Here is a 19374-nt window from a genome sequence, read left to right as displayed (position 1 = left end):
CAGTATAGATCAGCCCACAAGGAGACCCAGAATGAGTTTGCCCCATTGCCTAGAGCATAACTGATTATAGCTACTTAGCCAGATTCTTTTAGGCCCAGACAGCAGAAACAGAGCTCATGTTACTAGCCATATAGATCCAAGAAGCTTGACTCCTAAGAGCTGTGATTACAAGACAAGGCTGACCTTTCTTTCAGCTCTGTGAACCACTTTCTTTAGCCTTTTATTCATTCATTTATTCAAAAAATGTATGATATCTCACTCTGGCCTAGACACTATGCTAGGGGTTAAAATCAGATACAGCCTCTTATGTCTCTTTGGAGCTTATAGATTATGTGGGAGCATACCTTCTTGGTATAGAATAAAATGGAATGTTCTGATTGATCATAGGGGCAGACTGGGTTAGAGGAGCCTTAGGAAGAGGAGAGAAGATAGAGAGAAGGCACCCACAATTTCTATTAAAGCCAACATTATCTACTTATTGTATTTAGAATACGTAGTGTCTTGATCTACATTTTTGCACTTCAGAACAATTTTCATGTTAGTGAGGCCTTTGAGACCATTCTTAGAGTTTAGCAGTGCAACTTCGACATCTGGATCCAGGATAGCTACAAGTTGTGGGTTTCATGGTAGAAAGGAGACATGTTTTATAGAAGCTCCACAAACCTTTTTTTGATTTCATTTGGAACCTGCTTAGTACTGAAGTGAATCCTGGGAGTTTGGGCATACTCTACTATTAGGACAAACACAGCATCCCTGGTATCTCTGGGGCTACACTCTGATTCATAATATATGACAGCAGCCACCACCAAAACAGTGCTAAGCAGCCCAAAGAACTGTAACACAAAGGTCAGGTAATCTGACCTTTGTGTCACAGTTTTGAATATATGATCATATGTTAAAACTGAGCACTCACCTTGTTTATTGTATAATTTTAAAGCAGATTAAACTACTCTGCTTTTTCCTCCTCACCATCAATATTTTTTCAATATTCACATTTGATACTTTTGAGAACATAGGAAATATAGTTCTGATCAGGTGTGGTGGCTCAAGCCTATAATCCCAACACTTTGGGAGGCTGAGGCAGGAGGATCACTTGAGTCCAGGAGTTTGAGACCAGCTTAGGCAACATAGTGAGATCCCACCTGTACAAAAAATTTAAAACTTAGCTGGACATGGTGGCTCATGCTTGTAGTCCCAGCTACTTGGGAGAGGTAGGAGAATCACCTGAGCCTGGGAGGTCAAGGCTGAAGTGAGTTGAGATCATGCCACTGCACTCCAGCCTAGGTGACAGAGTGAGATCCTGTCAGAATGAAAGAAAAGAGAGAAAGAGAAAAAGAGAAAGAGAGAAGGAAGGAAGGAAAGAAGGGGGGGAGGAGAAAGAAAAGAAAGTCCTTACTATGAAGAAAATTATATTTTAGATAGCAAAAACTTAACATCTTTATCATCTTTTTCATTATACATATTTTCAACTGTTACCAAAATATAATACTTTAATCATAAGAGTACCAGAACAACATGGCTTTCTTAGGTATTTTAGGGTTTTTTTTTTCCATCCAGAAACTATATAGGTTACTTTGACTCCCTGTGGTACTATGTTCTCGTTTCCTACTTTTCTTCATAAATGTCATTTGGAGTTAACTAAAAATCATAAAGCAGTATTTTATGATGAAAATTATTTTTTTCTTAAAAATTTCCCACCAATGAAATAAAATGTAACCCTGGGAAAATAGCTCTTGGGGATATCTGCATTACTTGCTGACCTTTTGGTTTCATTTAAGTCTATAATCTAGTCATAATATATCATCCATATTTATCTTTGCCAGACTTATGATTATATAAATGCTTTATTTCAGAACTAAGAGTTAAATAGAAAGGGGTCTTTTAAAAATAACATTGAGAAATTTATTCTAGATATCTGGTGATTTTGGTGGGCTCACAATGCATACCATCTGGAAATTTATAAATGAATGGAATCTACCATAAGGGAAGAAGTGAGAAGTTTGATAGACACTTAGTTTATGAGCCCTGAAATGTTATTTGGCCATTTCTAATTTAAAATATGGCAATCTGGGATTTTTACAAGGAGTACTGTTTTCCAACAACCCTGATATTTAGAGTTATTGTACTTGGTCTACAATAGTGTTCTGTAAATATTTATAAAACAAATTTTAAATCTAGCAAATAAAATCCACTCAAAGAATACATTTATTATATTAAATATATACTCTGCACAGGAAGAAAAGTAGATCTGGGAAATACTTCAGGCATTTGCTAGGAAAAAGAAAAAGAGTGAAAGAAATCAAACTCATGAGCAGGATTTCAGAAAGTTTAAAATTTTGAAGATCTGAGTCAACACTCTACTTAGGACAAACCACTTTAGGCTTAGCTACTACCGAAAAGCTGCTTTACAGGTTTTAAGTTTGGAGGAATTGTTAATAGTGAGGAGTTGTTAGCTAATTACTGATTTGCTGGGTAATTATTTACCTTTTATTCATTCAGTATTTATTGAGTGCCTCCTGTAGACAGTGTTTTCTCCTTAGTGCTTGGGATATAATAGTAAACGTGACAGACACTGGCCCTGGCTTTAAGAAGTTTATATTCAAATGGAGGTGACAGTTGTCTAGGTAATTGTTCATTTCAATTGCGATAATTGCCTTGAAGGAGATGTATGTGGTGCTATAAGACTTTATGAATGGGGGTCCTGACCTATGGTGAGGCAATCAGCAGAGACTGTTCTAGCAAAGAGCATGATATTTGAACTCAGCTTTAGAGGATGAATAGTAGAAGCTCACTGCAGGGTAGAGGTTGGGTGGGAGATGAGAATAACATGTTCCAGGAGAGGGAAGGCTTTGAAGTAGGAAAGAGTAAAAGCAATGGAGGGATTGACTTTAGGGTTTCATAGGGCAAATTAAATAAGAGAAGCCATTGGAGGGCAATAACATGATCACTTTTTCCTTTTAAAATCCTGATTCCGCAAGGTGCGGTGGCTCACGCCCATAATCCCAGCACTTTGGGAGGCCGAGATGGGAGGATCACTTGAGTCTAAGAGTTTGGAGACCAGCCTGGGCAACATGGTTAAACCCTGTCTCTACCAAAAAAAAAAAAAAAAAAGTTAGCTGGACATGGTGACATGCACCTGTAGTTTCAGCTACTCTAGAAGCTTAGGTGGGAGAATCACTTGAGCACCAGAGGCAGAGGTTGCAGTTAGCTGAGGTCGCGCCACTACACTCCAACGTGGGCCACAGAATGAGACTCCATCTCAAAAACTAAAATAAAATAAAATCCTGATCCCTGGCCAGGCACAGAGTCTCATTCCTGTAATCCCAACACTTTGGGAGGCTGAGGTGGGAGGATTGCTTGAGTCTAAGAGTTCAGCAACCAGCGTGGGCAACATGGCGAAATCTTGTCTCTACCAAAAAAAAAAAAAAAAAGTAACTGGGCATGGTGGCATGTACCTGTAGTTCCAGCTACTCTGGAAGCTTAGGTGGGAGAATCACTTGAGCCTAGGAGACAGAGGTTGCAGTGAGCCGAGGTCACGCCACTGCACTCCAACCTGGGCAACAGAGCAAGACTCCATCTCCCAAAAAATATAAAATCCTGATTCCTGGCTATGCGCAGTGGCTCAAGCCTGTAATCCCAACACTTTGGGAGGCTAAGGTGGGAGGATCACTTGAGCCCAGGAGTTCAAGACCAGCCTGGGCAATATAGTGAGACGTTGTCTCTATTAAAAATAAATAGACTGGACGCAGTGGCTCACGCCTGTAATCCCAGCACTTTGGGAGGCTGAGGTGGGCAGATCACAAGTTCAGGAGATCGAGACCATCCTAACACAGTGAAACCCCGTCTCTAGTAAAAATACAAAAACTTAGCAGGCGTGGTGGCATGCACCTGTAGTCCCAGCTACTCGGGAGGCTGAGGCAGGAGAATTGCTTGAACCTGGGATTTGGAGGTTGCAGTGAGCTGAGATCACGCCACTGCACTCCAGCATGGGCAACAGAGTGAGACTCCATCCCCACAAAAAATAAAATAAAAATAAAGAAATACATAATCAATAAAATAAAATCCTGATTCCTAAAAATAAATGGAAACAACAGTTTTTACAAAATTATCTTAAGATTTTGCCAGTCAGTTGAAGGAGATGAAAATAAGAGCAAACGTACGAGTTATTGAATGAATGAGGAAGAATCCTGAGTGACTGCTCTGGACCCTGGGTGGTTGGAATACTGGTGGGGAAAAGTCATTGAAAGGTCTTAATACCAGGATAAGAGAATAGACTTCGTAATGAAGGCAATGGGAAGACTTGGAGATTTGTAATCAAGAGAATGACTTGAAAGATAACGTCAGACGTGAAAGATAGCTTAGAGGCGAGCGTGGTGAGTAGGAGACTAGTTAGGAAGTTACTATAATAATCCCACTAGGAAATGGAAAGGGTACGATTAATTTAAGAAAAATTTTAGAAGTAAAATTAAGAGAACAGTTGTGACTGGGGGGTGGGAGGAGACGTGGTGAGGTAAGGCAGGGCATTTGAGAATGACTTCAACATTTCTAGTGTGGGCAGCTGATAGATGGGAATGCCATTAATCTAAAGAATACATAAGAATATACACATTTTGGACCTTTGAGTTTGAATACATGAAAATATACCATTTTGTATGTGTTTAGAGTGTCTTATCAGGTGTCCAGAAGGAGGTATCTAGAAGGCAATTAGAAATATAAATATGAACACAAAAGGACATTGACAAGGGAGAAATAAGGGCTAGAAAACTAAATTTATTGCCTTGACCATCTAGGTATAGTTGAAGCTATATGAATTGATATTTCTTAGGGAAAGTGTGAGAAAGCTATGGTTGGACCCTGGTGAATATTAACAGTTAAGAGGTTGTTGAAGGAAACCAAAATATGACACCCAAAAATATGTCTCTTTGACACTTATATTTTTGAGCTAAAGACAAGCTGCAGCAAATGGAAGAGCTCTATTCTCCCCCTTTTCCTCCTAAAGACAAAATATAAATTCTCCTTTACTAGAGACAACTCTTGTCAGCTCAGGGACGACTCCAGAGCAATCTACCAAAAAACCTTACTCCGTGGCTGGGCGTGGTAGCTCACCCCTGTAATCTCAGCACTTTGGGAGACCAAGGCAGGAGGATCATGTAAGCCAAGCCCAAGAGTTCAGGACCAGCCTGGGTAACAAAGTGAGACCTTGTCTCTACAAAAAATTTAAAAAATTAGCCAGGTGTGGTAGCATACACCTGTGGTCCCAGCAGGAGGTTGAGGCTGCGGTGAGCCATGTTTGGGCCACCACACACCAGCCTGGGTGACAGAGCAAGACCCTGTCTCAAAAATAGAACAAACCTCACCTGATTAGTTTCTTCCCATATATTTTTTTCCCATGGTTTCCAATCTCTGGAAGCCTAAAACTGTTTTCACTTCTCTAAAAACAGTCTTGTCGCATCTTTAAAATTTATTGTTCTTTGTTGAAAATGCTATGTAACCCAGAGTTCCAAGACACTGTTTTGAGTTACCTTTCATTGAGATTTCTCCTGCTGTGATGTACGCTGCACATATTATTGAACTGGCTTGTTTTTCTCTTTTAACCTATCTCTCCCATCAATAAACTTACAAGCGTTGAGGAGAAATTATATTTCTTCTCCAACATTGTCTAGGGAGCAGAATATAGGGGGAAAAAGAGAGAGAAAGAAAGAAGCAGCATTTAGAAAGGAGAGCAGGAGCCAGAAGAGAATGGTATTATACAGTCTGAGAGATTTTTCAAAGAGCAGTGGTCAGCAAGGTCCAGAGAAGGCTCTTATTCCAGGGCCATCCGTGTACTTCTGCATGTCACCATGCCCTTCTCCAGATATACACATGGGTCTCACTCATCTCCTTCAGGTTCCCCCCCCGCTTTTTTTTTTTTTTTGAGACAGGGTCTTACTTTGTTGCCCAGGCTGGAGTGCAGTGGCACAATGACAGCTCACTGTGGCCTCAACATAGCCAGACTCAAGCGATCCTCTCACCTGAGCCCTCTAAGTAGATGGGACTAGAGATGAATGCCACCAAGCCCAGCTAAATTTTTTATTTTTTTGTATAGACAGGGTCTCACTATGTTGCCCAGGCTGGTCTTGAACTCCTGGGCTCAGGCAATCCTCTTGCCTTGGCCTCCCGTGAAGTAAACTGATGACATTGCAACCTCCTATTCTATTCCTGGTGCTCACTATCTCCCTTCTCTATTTTCAAAATCTTTACTGCTTCTGGCATACTAGATATATTTTTTGTTTTGTTTATTATCTGCCCTTTCCATTTTTATCTGTCTTTGTTTATTATCTCTCTATGAAGACAGTGATTTCTATCTTTTTGTTCACTGGTGAATCCTTGTACCTCAGACAATCCTTGATATATACTAAGCACTAAATATTTGTTGAATGAAAAATTGAATCATACAGAGAAGGTATATACGATAAGGACTGAAAACAGCCGAAGGTGGTTTTAGTGCAAAGTTCTTAAAGTGTCACAGGATCAGAATTATAGTGGACAGGGAAGAGAATGAGAGTCAGGAATGAGAAGAAGAAGGATGGTAGCTTGCAGGGAGAAGACAGCATAGGGAGCCAAGGATGATGAGAGCGAGTCAGTGAAAAGAAGGACATTTAATGTGTGAGGAATAATTGAAGTCAGATGTCCTAGAGGAGTCAAAGAAAATGGAATCAGAGACATATGTTAAGAGGTTGGCCTGAGACGGAAGAGAAAGATAATGATGGGTGTAGATACAGGTAAGTTCGTGAATGCAAGGAAGGAAAATAAAGTGAATTCATACCTGATGGCCACTATATTCTCTGTAAAGTAGGAAGCTGATCTTCAGCTGAGAGGAAGAGAAAGAGAAATGTGTTAGAGGATGGAGAGCCTTTTGGTATGATTTTGAAATTGCTTCTAGGTGACTAAGAATTGGCTAGCGAGTAGAATAAGGAGTGCCAGATAATATTGTCAGTCCCTATACTAGCAAAAGATGGATTTTAATGTAGAAATCACTTGACAACTATCAGAGAACATTCTTATCTAAAACCTACTATTAAAAATATTCTAATCCACGAACTAAATTATCTGTAGAACACTTTTTAAAACTAGATCAATGCCAAAGCGAAAGTGAAACATTTATTTTCAGTAGGACAGCTATCCACTGACACCCTGATTTGTATTATAACAAATAACTAATACAGATATCATCAATTTACTTGCAACAGAGCAGCAGTTGTTCAGTATATTATCAATGTATGGTTTTATTGTGATTGATTTGAGAAATGTATGTAAGTCAATTTAAGGCTGGAAGAAACCCAAAGCATCCATCAAGTTTCGTCTTCTCTATAAGTGTTTTGTTAGACATAGAAATGAGTGCTTTGCCATTTAAAAAATATCAGATTTTGCCCTGATTGAAAAAATGAGTCTTTCAAATAATCTAACATCTGCTTGGCTTTTCAATGAGCTGTCACTTGCATCTTAGCACAGACATTTGTCTTCTATGAGTAAGAGGAATTCTTTTATTAATTCATCTATTTTATGTATTATACGTAAGTATATGGCATTGTTATTTTAAATAAAGGTGAGCCAAAATATTTACAAATTGCTTCACAGCAATTCAGGTATGGGATATTGGAATTAAAAAAAATACTTAATTTCTTTAACCTCCAGCATAAGATAAAAGAGGCATGAAGTCCTACTAAAGTTAAATTAACCCCTCACTTACTTAAGCTAAATCTGTTCAAGCAGACTGAGATTACTTCATTCTGCTTTAATACTACTTATTCCATTCAACTCCCCTAAACAGAGGTGAAAACCTATTCACTTTTGGCCCAGACTCAGGGGTTTGGATTTATTTCCTGTAAATCAGAGTTAGTTTAATCTATGACCCAATTTTTTCCATGTCCTGCCTCAGAAAGGATAAACATTCCTAAATTAGTGATCTCCAAACTTTGTTAAGTGGTAGAATGTGCTTTCCTAAAGATGTTGCTCATAGAACTCAGGGGCAGAGTCTATTCCTAACAAGTCTAATGAACTTAGGAGAGGAATAGGGCTGGGCTAGGGGAGGGGAGACTGCATAACGGATAGAAGGGAAGCAAACAAATAAAAATGTTTGCACTTTGCAGTTCTTCTTTTCATGTGTTTCCCAGTCTTGCTTTCCCTTCTTTTTCTCTAACATCTTTTCCTCATTGTCTTAATGACCACCATGTCTTACTTTAAGAGTTGGTGCAAAGGAGCCACTTTCACAGAATATGCTTAGGGGAAGCTAATGAATCCCTGTCTTTCCTCATAACTAGGCTTCCAGTGGAAACTTCAGTATATAAGATGTGAAGCCTATTTGAAAAATGGCTTGGTAACCAGAGTCCGGTCCACTTTTTCCTCGTTTGGAAGACAGCAGTCCATCTCATCCCCTACCTTGTCCCTGAGCACGTGTACACAATCCTAAGGCTCCATGGGACTGTTTAGATGCACCTTTATAAATAGCTGTGACTAGATTTTGGTCTTTTAAATCACAATGAGAGTCTTTGCTTTTTATTATATAATTCTTATTTTTTGGTCTTATTCTTAAAACTACTTTGTGGTTTTTGAGCATTATTTGTTTTTGTTTTTTTGAGACAGGGCCCTTGCTCTGTCACCCAGGCTGGAGTGCAATGGTGCAATCACGGCTCACTGCAGCCTTGACCTTGAGGGCTTAGTTGATTCTCCCACCTTAGCCTCCCTAATAGCTGGGACTACAGGTGTGTGCCACCACACCCAGCTACTTTTTTTATTTTTTGTATTTATTTTCCCATCTCGGAACTTTGCCATGTTGCCCAGGATGTTGTCAAACTCCTAGACTCAAGCAATCCACCCACCTCAGCCTTCCATACTATTGGGATTACAGGAGTAAGCCACTATGCCTGGCCAAGCATTATTTCCTCTTCTTAACTTTGATGCTCTCTTTTTCTCTAATCTTTTGATGCTCTCTTTTTCTCTAATCTTTTGGAAGTCACACAGTCTATCTGTTTACTCTTAGTTACTTTGGAGTAAACAAAAATGTCTTACACTATCTAAGCATATTTCCTCTTTTTTTTTTTTCTATTGCAGCTCCAAATAGATTGGGAGAAAATCAAAGCCAAAATTGAGATGGAAATTACAAAAGAAAGAGAGCAATCATCAAGCAGCAATCCAGCAAGAGTATAGGTTTAAAGCCCTAAATGCCATGCGTATCTTTAAGAAATTTTATCTTTTGAAACACATTCTGATTAACCAAGGGTAAGCATGTTTTGGTTGCTAAAGAAAAAAGCATAATCTTTAAACGAGTATAAGTACTTGCTGTGTATTTAATGTAAAAGTACATGCAGAAAGATGAAACACAAAGTAATTGATGTATTTCTATCTTTTATATTTTTTAGTCCAATAATTAGCAAAATATTACTATGTGCTTAAGAGATACCTGTTTAGTGTCGATTATATGTCAGTTTTTTGCCCATTACTTCATCCCTAAATCTTCAGCATGAACAAATATTAATGTCGATAATAAAACATTGGACTCTTTGAAATGTATGTTACCATTAATTTCTATTTGACCTCTAAATTGTAAAATGCCTCCAAAAGTTTATTTATTTATAGAACAAAAATACATGAGGATGGATTTGTACAAATGTATAAAATGCCACTATTTATACACCAAGTTCATAGCAGCATTACTGGAATAGCAAAAGATGGAAACAGCTCAAGTGTCTATCATGAATGGATAAACAAATGTGCTATAATACATACAATGGAATATTATTTAGCCTTAAAAAGGAATGAAGTTCTGATAAATACTACCTCAGGATAAACCTTGAAAACACTATGCTAAGTGAAATAAGCCAGACACAAAAGGCCAAATATGATGCCACTTTTATGAGGTACCAGCATAGGCAAGTTCACAGAAGCAGAAAGGAGAATAGTGGTTGCCAGGGACTGCAGGGAGGAGGAAATGGGGGGTGGGGTTATTGTTTAACGAGTACATAGTTTCTGTTTGGGATGAACAAATTCTGGAAATGGATAGCGATGATGGTTGCTCAACATTGTGAATGTTAATGCCACTAAATTGTACCCATAAAAATGGTTAAAATGGTAAATTTTGTTATGTATATTTTATCATAATTTAAAATATATATCTAGAATGGGCAAGAAGGATTCTCCTCATTCCTCTCTTGACTTGAGAATGATCAGTCAATAGGCCCTGAAGTCTGAATTTGTGAAAATTTCCTTGGGTGACAAACTTGTTTGATTACTCTTAATTTAGTGTATCCCAAAGTTATTACCACATAATCTTTTAAACAATAAAACAAATACCCCTTAGAAAGTCTTCTGCAAACCCATTTCTGAAAATGGTACATTATAGGGTGGGTATAGATGCATAGATATGGGATTATGTATGATTATATATATATATATACACACACACAAAGGGATAGAGAGATTACCTCTCTTAACCCCCATTTTAATTACTATGTCTAGGTTTTTTAAATAAAAATCTTTTCTTTTTAACATGTTTCTTTTCTTTTCCGGAATATTGGAATATTCTGTTCTTGATCCAGATGAAATCTGATTGAGCAGTGTACTTATAAGTTGTACTGTATATGTGTTTCCTATATTGTTATATTTCAATAAGAAGCTTAAAATGTTTAAAAATAAATGGTTAAAAGGTTTTATGTTATGTATATTTTACCACAATAAATGCAAAAAATAAAAAGTCTGTGTTCTAAACGATTCTCTCATATCCTAGAATTCAATCCAATTCTAACACTAACTACCTAGAATTAGAAACAGATCCCACAAGTTAAAGGGCAAGGTTCCCAAAAAGACTGCCTTTATTTATTTATTTGTTTATTTTTTGAGACAGGGTCTGGCTCTGTCACCCAGGCTGGAGTGCAGTGGCCCGATCACAGCTCACTGCAACCTCCGTCTCCCGGGTTCAAGCAATTCTAGTGCCTCAGCCTCCTAAGTAGCTGGGATTACAAGTGCCCACCACCACACCCAGCTAATTTTTGTATTTTTAGTAGAGACAGGGTTTCACCATGTTGGCCAGGCTGCTCTCAAACTCCTGAATTCCTGACCTCTAGTGATCTGTGCTCCTCGGTCTCCCGAGGTGCTGGGATTACAGGCATGAGCCACCGCACCTGCCCTAAGACTGCCCTTATTTTAGACTCCAGCCACAATCAGAGTCCCCAGGCTACTCACACTTGTGTCTGACTTGGCTGCACATTTGGAGGCTCCCTCAACCCCACTTTAAGTTTGATAACTTGCTAGAAAGATTCCCAGAACTCACAGAAACACGTTACTTACAATTAGTTTTATTAAAATGATAGAACTCAAGAACAGCCACATGGAAGACATGCATGGTCTGGGAAAAAGTTGGGGGAGGGAACGTGGAGGGAACATAGAACGTCCATGTCCTCTCCTCGTGGAATGGAGGCATGTCATCTTTCTAGCACATCAATGTGTTCACCCACTAGGAAGCTCCCCCGAGCCTTACTTTTCTGAAGTTTCGTTAGTTCTTTTTAAATTAGGGTTTCATTACATGGCATAATTGATTAAAACATTGCCCATGCAATTAAACTCAGTCTCCAGCCCCCTCCTCCGCCCAGAGGTCTAGTGGCTTAAACTCTAATTACGTGGTCAGTTTTTCTGGCAACCACCCCCATTCTGAAGCTATCTAGACTCTCCCCTAGTAGTCACCTTCTTAGCATAATGAAGATATTCTTATCACTCAGGAAATTCCAAGGACTTTGGGAGATCTGTGCCAGGAACCCTCCTTCACTAGACCATATATATTCTTTGATTATCACAGACCACACCCTTGTCTTTGACCCGGGATCTTTTATAGTAAAAGGATCATACCTGACTGGGCATAACTGATACTCTTAAGTATTTGCATCTCTCCCTGTGTAAGCAAAGCCCAGTCCAGAGTGCCTACTCCTGTCAGGACCCATTTGTAGCTCGCCGATGGCCACTGGCCACTGGCATCAGTGTAAGTTGTTCTCTATGTGTAGGGCCTTCTCCCTGGGAAATCTGCCCCCTGGCCGTCTATCTGGAGTCTCTGTCTCTCTTTTTGGCAGACAGAACAATTTTTATTGGTAGTTTTTTTCCTCAGAAGATGTAAGAGGAGCATGTCTATATTCACGCCATCTATGTATTGCTGCAGCTCCCCCAGAGTCATTTTATGGACCCAGGTGGTTATATCAAGTGAATAAACTGGATATCTGCTCATGGACTCCAATCACCTTTTGATGCTGGAAGGGAGGTCCTCTTATGAGCACTGACATGTCTTACGTTAATGCACCACTCAGATTCCCATAATGATTTCCACAGGGCCATGCCGTGTAAGGGCATCCCTTTAATAGACCAATCTCCATTGCTCTTCTGCCTGACCATATGACCAGGCCACTGGCCACAGCCAATGAGTATGTAGAAACCCAAACATAAGAATAAATAGCATGCAATAGAGCCCACCAAGCTGATTTGTTTTTACATTCTACTCTGGGTGCGCTGGCTTATGCCTGTAATCCCAGCACTTTGGAAGGCTGAGGCAGGGGAATTGCTTGAGCCCAGGAGTTTGAGACCAGCCTGGACAACATGATGAAACCCCATCTCTACAAAAAAGCCAGGTGTAGTGGCATGCACCTGTAGTCCCAGCTGCTCAAGAGGGAGGATTGCTTAAGCCAGGGAAGTAGAGGCTGCAGTGAGCCATGATCATGCCACTGCACTCCAACCTGATGACAGAGCAAGATGCTGTCTCAAAAAAAAAATTTTTTTTGTTTTACATTTTTTGATCAGAGTAATGATGTTGTCTGATCACATTGGAACTGCTATCCATAAACCAAACAGCTATTTATTGATCAAACGAGCTGTTTATGGCATATTGTCCAAGTGATGACAGAATCTGGCAGCTCCTTGGGGGCTTCCAAAGGCAGTCCTAGGGGAAAAGTGTCTACCAGCTGATGAGTACACTACATCCCCCCAGTATGTATTCCTATACAAATCATTTCCACTTTATTATGGAGCGCTTCCAAACACTTTGTTCCTCATTAGTGTTTCTCTGACATCAACCCAGATATGATGGATATTACAGTTTTAAAAATTATTTTATGTCCTTCAGTCATAGAGGCAGTTTCAATTAATGTCTGAGAGCGAGCTATTAATTGCCCCTCAAATGGGAATTCTCTAGTCCAACATCTAAATGGTCCAGTCATTGTTGCTGTGAGGAACTCATGGGCTTCTGCAGAAGCCCTCTGCTCTACGCAGGGTGATTACACCAAGAGTTTGTCCAGACCAACACTCCATCTTCTATTATGGACTGTGTGGGGTTGGGAATCTCATTCATCCTCATTTATCCTGTCCAATAAATATGGCTTGATGGGTGGATTTACATGGCTTGTTTTACTGTTGTCAACTCAAATCATTAGATTTAGAAAATAAGATTAAGTATAGAGTTTGAATGAAAAGCTCGAGGATAGCCACCCGGAAAACACAGATTCCAAAGGAATGGGGTCAGTGCTGTAAAGTGGAGAAGTTAAGGTTTCCTTTATAAAAGCAGAGACAAAGAAGTTTAACAGGGTTACAGCATTTTCCATACAAGGTCAGCCTCCTCATGCCTGTAATCTCAATACTTTGGGAGGTCAAGATGGTAGGATAGCTTGATGCCAGGAGTTTGAGACCAGCCTGGGCAATATAATGAGACCCTGTCTCTATTAAAAACAAAAACAAAAAAAACATTCCTCCAAACTGGGATAAATAAAGCAGACTTTTAGGAGTCCTTTTAATGTTGGAGGCCCAGGAGAGGGGGTCCCACTGGTCCACCCGACCTTCTATAGTGCTATATTAAGATCTTTATTTCAACCCATCAGTGCCCATTTTATTCATCTCATTTCTTAATAACCATCTAAACATTTCCACCCTGCTGGAATGAATCCTTTGTTTCTGCTGTCTCTTCTCATTGTCTTGTTAATTAATGTTCTTGATATCTTTATGACACACATCAAGAAGCAGAGACAGAAAATCCAATAAGCCTTCTCTGTTGTTGAATTCTGTAAGAGTAAGTTTACATGGGGTGCCCTTGCAAAAGGGGTCCCTTTAATAACAGCATTTACCATGACTGGGTAATGGCCATATTCAGTAGATAAATATGCTGATAATCATAAAGCCAGTTTCAGTGGTTTGCATACAAAGCATATCAGCTGCTTCATCTGGGCTATTTCACTTGACATTTATAGAGAGAATCAGAAAGTCCTTCTTAGGGTAAATACACTCTTTACAGTGGCTTTTATCCAGTCCACCAAGCCAGCTCTTCCCTCTGGAATAACCCTGCTGTGTGTCTGGCTCACATACAACCTTCTATGATTGTTCCATAGTGAGCTGTGGGTCCTGTATCAACCTAAACATAATCTTCTGCATTGCAGCATTCAAAACCAAAGGTACTGCCCCTAAATTAGATACTCTCACAGTCCACTTTGGTAAAGATCCTTCAGGAGGCTGATAACTATCCACAAAATGAAACAGCTCCTTCACACTATACCTACTGATTTCAGTAGTTTTATGGGTTTGCCCTCCCACAACATGAAGTACCCTCTAGCTGACCAGAGCTACCTTCTGTTGTCCTAGCATAATTGTTCCTTTTGGGGGTTGCCTGAGGCTAGTGGCCATAGCTGAGACTTACCAAAATCTGAGTTTGGTTCAAGGTCAACATCCACCCTAGCATTTTCTTTCACTCTCAACTTTAGCTATTATAGATACAGCCAAGGGATTGTATGTTTACTATATTTCTTTTTATTTTGTGTTTCTTTATGTCCCCTGTGAAAGGAAAATAAATCTTGGGACCCCAAAATCACTAAGCCAAGGGAAAAGTCAACCTGGGAACTATGTCAGGCAAACCTGCCTTCCATTTTATTCCTAAGTAAGATAGTTGCAAAAAGAAAAAGCTACATACCTCCCTCACAATTTGCCCACAAGGAAATTCCTTGTGGACAAAAGACAACTCAAAGTCATCCCTCTGAGGCTCACCTGAGACAAATGCGTATCTGATTGCAGAAATCCCATATTTCTCCCCTATCGTTTATGTAAAAATGCAGATTCACTGAGCAAGACTAAACTGTGTATTCAGTGGAAGGCTGATCAAAGGACTCAGAATAATGCAACCTTTGGTCTCTTATCTACTTATGACCTGGGAGCCCCTGCCTCAAGCTGTCCCTCCTTACCTGATGGAACCAATGTACATCTTACACATATTGATTGTGTCTCATGTCTCCCTAAAATGTGTAAAAGCAAGCTGTACACTGACCACCTTAGGCACATGTAAGGACCTCCTGAGGCTGTGTCACAGAGGCGTCCTTAACCTTGGCAAAATAAACTTTCTAAATTGATTGAGACCTGTCTCAGATACATTTTGGTTTATAATTCAAATGATCGCCTTCCTTTGGAGTTGAGTCTACCACCATTTCTAAATTCCACTGATAATTTTTACCTTTGGTAACTGATTGCAGCACAGTGCAGTCTCATTAGGTATTAGTTATTAGATAGTCATCAAGAAACCAGATTCCTCATCCCCCACCCATTCATTCTTTCTGTTCCCAAGCCAAGTTTCTGTGAATCAGTGACTGAAGTCACTCCCTCAGTCATATCCAATGTTGCAGTTGTATGTGCTTTTGTCTTATGCTTTAAAAAATATCTATTGTAGAAGCTTTTCAGTTGGTTTAACGCCAATTTTTTTTTTTTTTACAGTTTAGAAGGGTTTGATACAACTTAGTGCTTTTGTATGTAGGTATAAACATTTCGTATATTTCATAAACATATCAAACAGAGAAGATTGTTTATCCAGAATGCTTAGGACCTGACCCTGTTACAAACTAATGATATTTCTGAAATATAATGATCCAAAAAAAGTTTTGGTATAGAGGGTATGGTATATAATATGGAACCTAAATTTTAAACAAGTTGTAAAGCAAATATACCTTAGGAAATGGTTTACTATAATAAAACATTTCCATGTGTCCCTATTGAAGAGTCTTCAAATGTCTGTCATTTTGTACATATAGAAAATATATACCTTTCTGAAAATGAAGCATGCTACATAAATCCTGTTTGGAGAAATACCTCAAATACGTTTTCCTTATTAATCCTTATACTGACAAAATTCAGAATTTACAATGTACATAGCATTAAGAGGTAATATGCAGCAATAACAATGTATGGATTCATGTTATTTACCAAGAACTCCTTGTTAATTTGTGGGTAGGATTTTGGGAAAATCACTTGTCAGGATTTCTTTTAGAACCATCTGGAAACCAAAGAAGGTCACGCAGCAGCTCTTTTGGAAAGACTCATCATCTTCTTGTCCTTAGCTTGTATATCTTCAGTGTCTTCTGCTCAGTGGTAAATGATCTCTGGGCCAGAAAATTTATGAGGTTCTCCCAACCTTTTACAGTCTCTAACAAAGTCAATTTTTAAAAATTCTGTCTGCTTTACTTTAAAGTTACTCTGTCCCTGTGAATTGGCTTGAGCTGCTGGAATATCACTGCCTGGCCATTTGCAACCAGGGGATCATACACTCACCATGCACTATGCATAAATGTTTAAATGTAGTAATTTCTAAAACAGACCACTTCAAAACAACCATTTTGAAACAATTCAGAGCAATTCATGCTTTCAGGCAGTTCCAGATGTTCTAGATTATCTAAAACTCTTTTTTACTCTAATAATCTTCTATGGTGAAGAAACTTTCACATTAAAATTTTTTGTACTTTTAATTGAAAAAAATTTTAATTCCATGGAAATGATTATGACAAATTATTTTCCTAGTAAGTTGAGTATAAAGTAGTGGCTCTAAGCTCCTTTTCATTTTGAGAGTATTATCGCCAAAATAGAGAGTTTAAAACGACTCAGTCAAGAAGCAATAAAATATCTACCTAAAGTGTATTTTCTTGTCTTCAAGTCAAGGGCTGTACCAGAAGGCTACTCATTTAGCCAGTAAATGAGTAAACAAATAATGTTTACTTCTATAAAACATCAATAGAGTTTGTAAGCCAAGACCCTCCAAGTGATTAGCATTAAATGCTAGGATGTAATTTCGTAGAGTAGGGATTAAGTAATATTTGTACTGTGCTGGAGAATTAAAATAATAGTAGAATCTATGGCTAATTTTCCAATGTTTCTTGCCCTGTCTTTCAATATACACCATTAACATAATATTAGTGTCTCTTCATTTTCTGTGTTTTTAAGGTAGATACAAATATGAACAACAAAATTCACAAAACATAATTTTAAAAGGATTATATTAATAGGTTCAGGACAATATGAGATAGTAGCTGCTATGCAATGAAATTTTTTATCTTCTAAGTCTACTTAATATTAATCAGTCAAAATTATCAGAAAAGTAGTTATTAGGGAAATGCAAATTAAAACCATGCCAATCAGAATGACTGAAATAACCAGTGATAACAAATGCTGGCAAGGATGCAGAGAAACTGGATCACTTACATTTTACTGGTGGGAATATAAAAATGCCATAGCCATTATGGAAAGAAATATGACAGTCTCTTACAAAACTATACATGCACTTACCATATGACCAAGCAATTGCACTCTTGGGCATTTATCCCAGAGAAATGGAAACTTATGTTCAAGTAAAAAGCTGTATGCAAATGTTTGTAGTAGCTCAACTCTTAATAGCCAAGAACTGAAAGCAACTCAAGTATCTTTCAACGAGTGAATGCTTCAACAAACTATGGTACATCTATATCATGGAACACTATTCAGTAGTAAAAAGAAAACAACCGGCACAACAACCTAGGTGGATCTCTAGGGAATTATTCCAAGTGAGAAAGGCAATCTCAAAAGGTTATACACTGTATGAGTACATTTATATAACATTCTTGAAAGAAAAAATAGTAAGATGGAAAACAGATTAGTGGTTGCCAGAAGTTAAGAAGTGGTGAGAGGGAGAATGGATGTGGCTCTAAGGCTAAAAGGTAACACCAGAAAGCCCTGTGATGATAGAACAGTTCTGTGTCTTGATTGTGGTGATGGTTACATGAAGCTACCAAATGATTACAGTGCACATAAATAAAAACCTTAGGTGCAAAACAGTACTATACATTTACTCTGGGTACATCCACGTGAAGCAAAAATATGCAGAGAAAATTCTGGAAATACACTTTCCAAACATTGATTAAATCTCAATTTAGAGGAGTAGGCAGCAATTGAGGACCAAGGTAGTAGAGGGGACTTTGTTGTAATGTTCTCTCCTTTCTTTCCTTCCTTCTTTTTAAAGGAAGATGTATATGTTATTACTTGAGTTGAAAATGTAAACAAAAAAGACTGGAAGATTATAGTTCATTGGAGTATCTCAGTGTAGTGAGATAAAGGACAGATTTTAAGACTGAATTTTCTCCAATGTGTGTTTAAATATCACTTTTGTAATTTTATTTTTATTAAAAATATTTTTAATCAATTTTGGACATTTCTATTACACAAAAAACCCCCAAAAAACCCTGTACCCATTAGCAGTGAATCCTCGTCTCCTCCCCTATCCCCTACCCAGCCCTAGGAAACTACTAATCAACTTCCTCTCTTTACAGATTTTCCCCTCCTGGGCATTTAATTTAAATGGAATTATACAATGTGTGGTCTTTTGTAACTGGCCTCTTTCACTTAGCACAATGTTTTCAAGGTTTATCCATGTAGCATGTATCAGTTCTTTCTTTTATTGCTGAATAATATTCCACCGTATTTATATGCCACAGTTTATTTATCCATTCATCACTTGGTAGACATTTGGGCGGTATCTACTTTTGCTTGGGCTGTTATAAGTAAAGGTGTTATGAACATTTTCACACAAGTTATTGAGTAATAGATCTTTTTTCCTTCTTTTTTTTTGAGACAGAGTTTATATATTATATATATGTGTATATATATGTGTGTATATATATGTATATGTGTATATATATGTGTATATATATGTATATATATATACACCATGGAATACCATACATACCATGGAGATGTATATATATATATGTGTGTGTGTGTGTATAGATATATATGTGTGTGTGTATATATATATATATAATATATATATATAAAAAACATTTTCTTTATCCATTTATTGATTAATGGGCATTTGGGCTGGTTCCATATTTTTACAATTGTGAATTCTGCTGCTATAAGCATGAGTATGCAAGTATCTTTTTCATATCATGTCTTCTTTTCCTCTGGGTAGATACCCAGTTTGGGTTGCTAGATCAAATGGTAGATCTACTTTTAGTGCTTTAAGGAATCTCCACACTGTTTCCCATAGTGGCTGTACTAGTTTACATTCCCACCAGCAGTGTAAAAATGTTCCCT

General features: G+C 38.3%; 1 protein-coding gene across 2 annotated transcripts in view; it reads left to right on the top strand.

Moving 5' to 3' along the window:
* Positions 1 to 10729, top strand: part of IFT80 (intraflagellar transport 80) — a 142411-nt gene extending 131682 nt beyond the window's left edge. For both annotated transcript variants that reach the window (XM_055110635.2, XM_055110634.2), the window contains one exon: positions 9091 to 10729. In XM_055110635.2, coding sequence (XP_054966610.1) covers positions 9091 to 9186 — 96 coding nt within the window. In that variant the 3' untranslated portion in view covers positions 9187 to 10729. The remainder of the gene's footprint in view (positions 1 to 9090) is intronic.
* Positions 10730 to 19374: the final 8645 nt, after the last annotated feature.

The sequence above is a fragment of the Pan paniscus genome, chromosome 2, assembly GCF_029289425.2.
Source record: "Pan paniscus chromosome 2, NHGRI_mPanPan1-v2.0_pri, whole genome shotgun sequence".
Lineage (NCBI taxonomy): Eukaryota > Metazoa > Chordata > Mammalia > Primates > Hominidae > Pan > Pan paniscus.
Note: the sequence above shows the minus strand (reverse complement) of the source record. Positions and strands in the feature narration are given on the sequence as shown.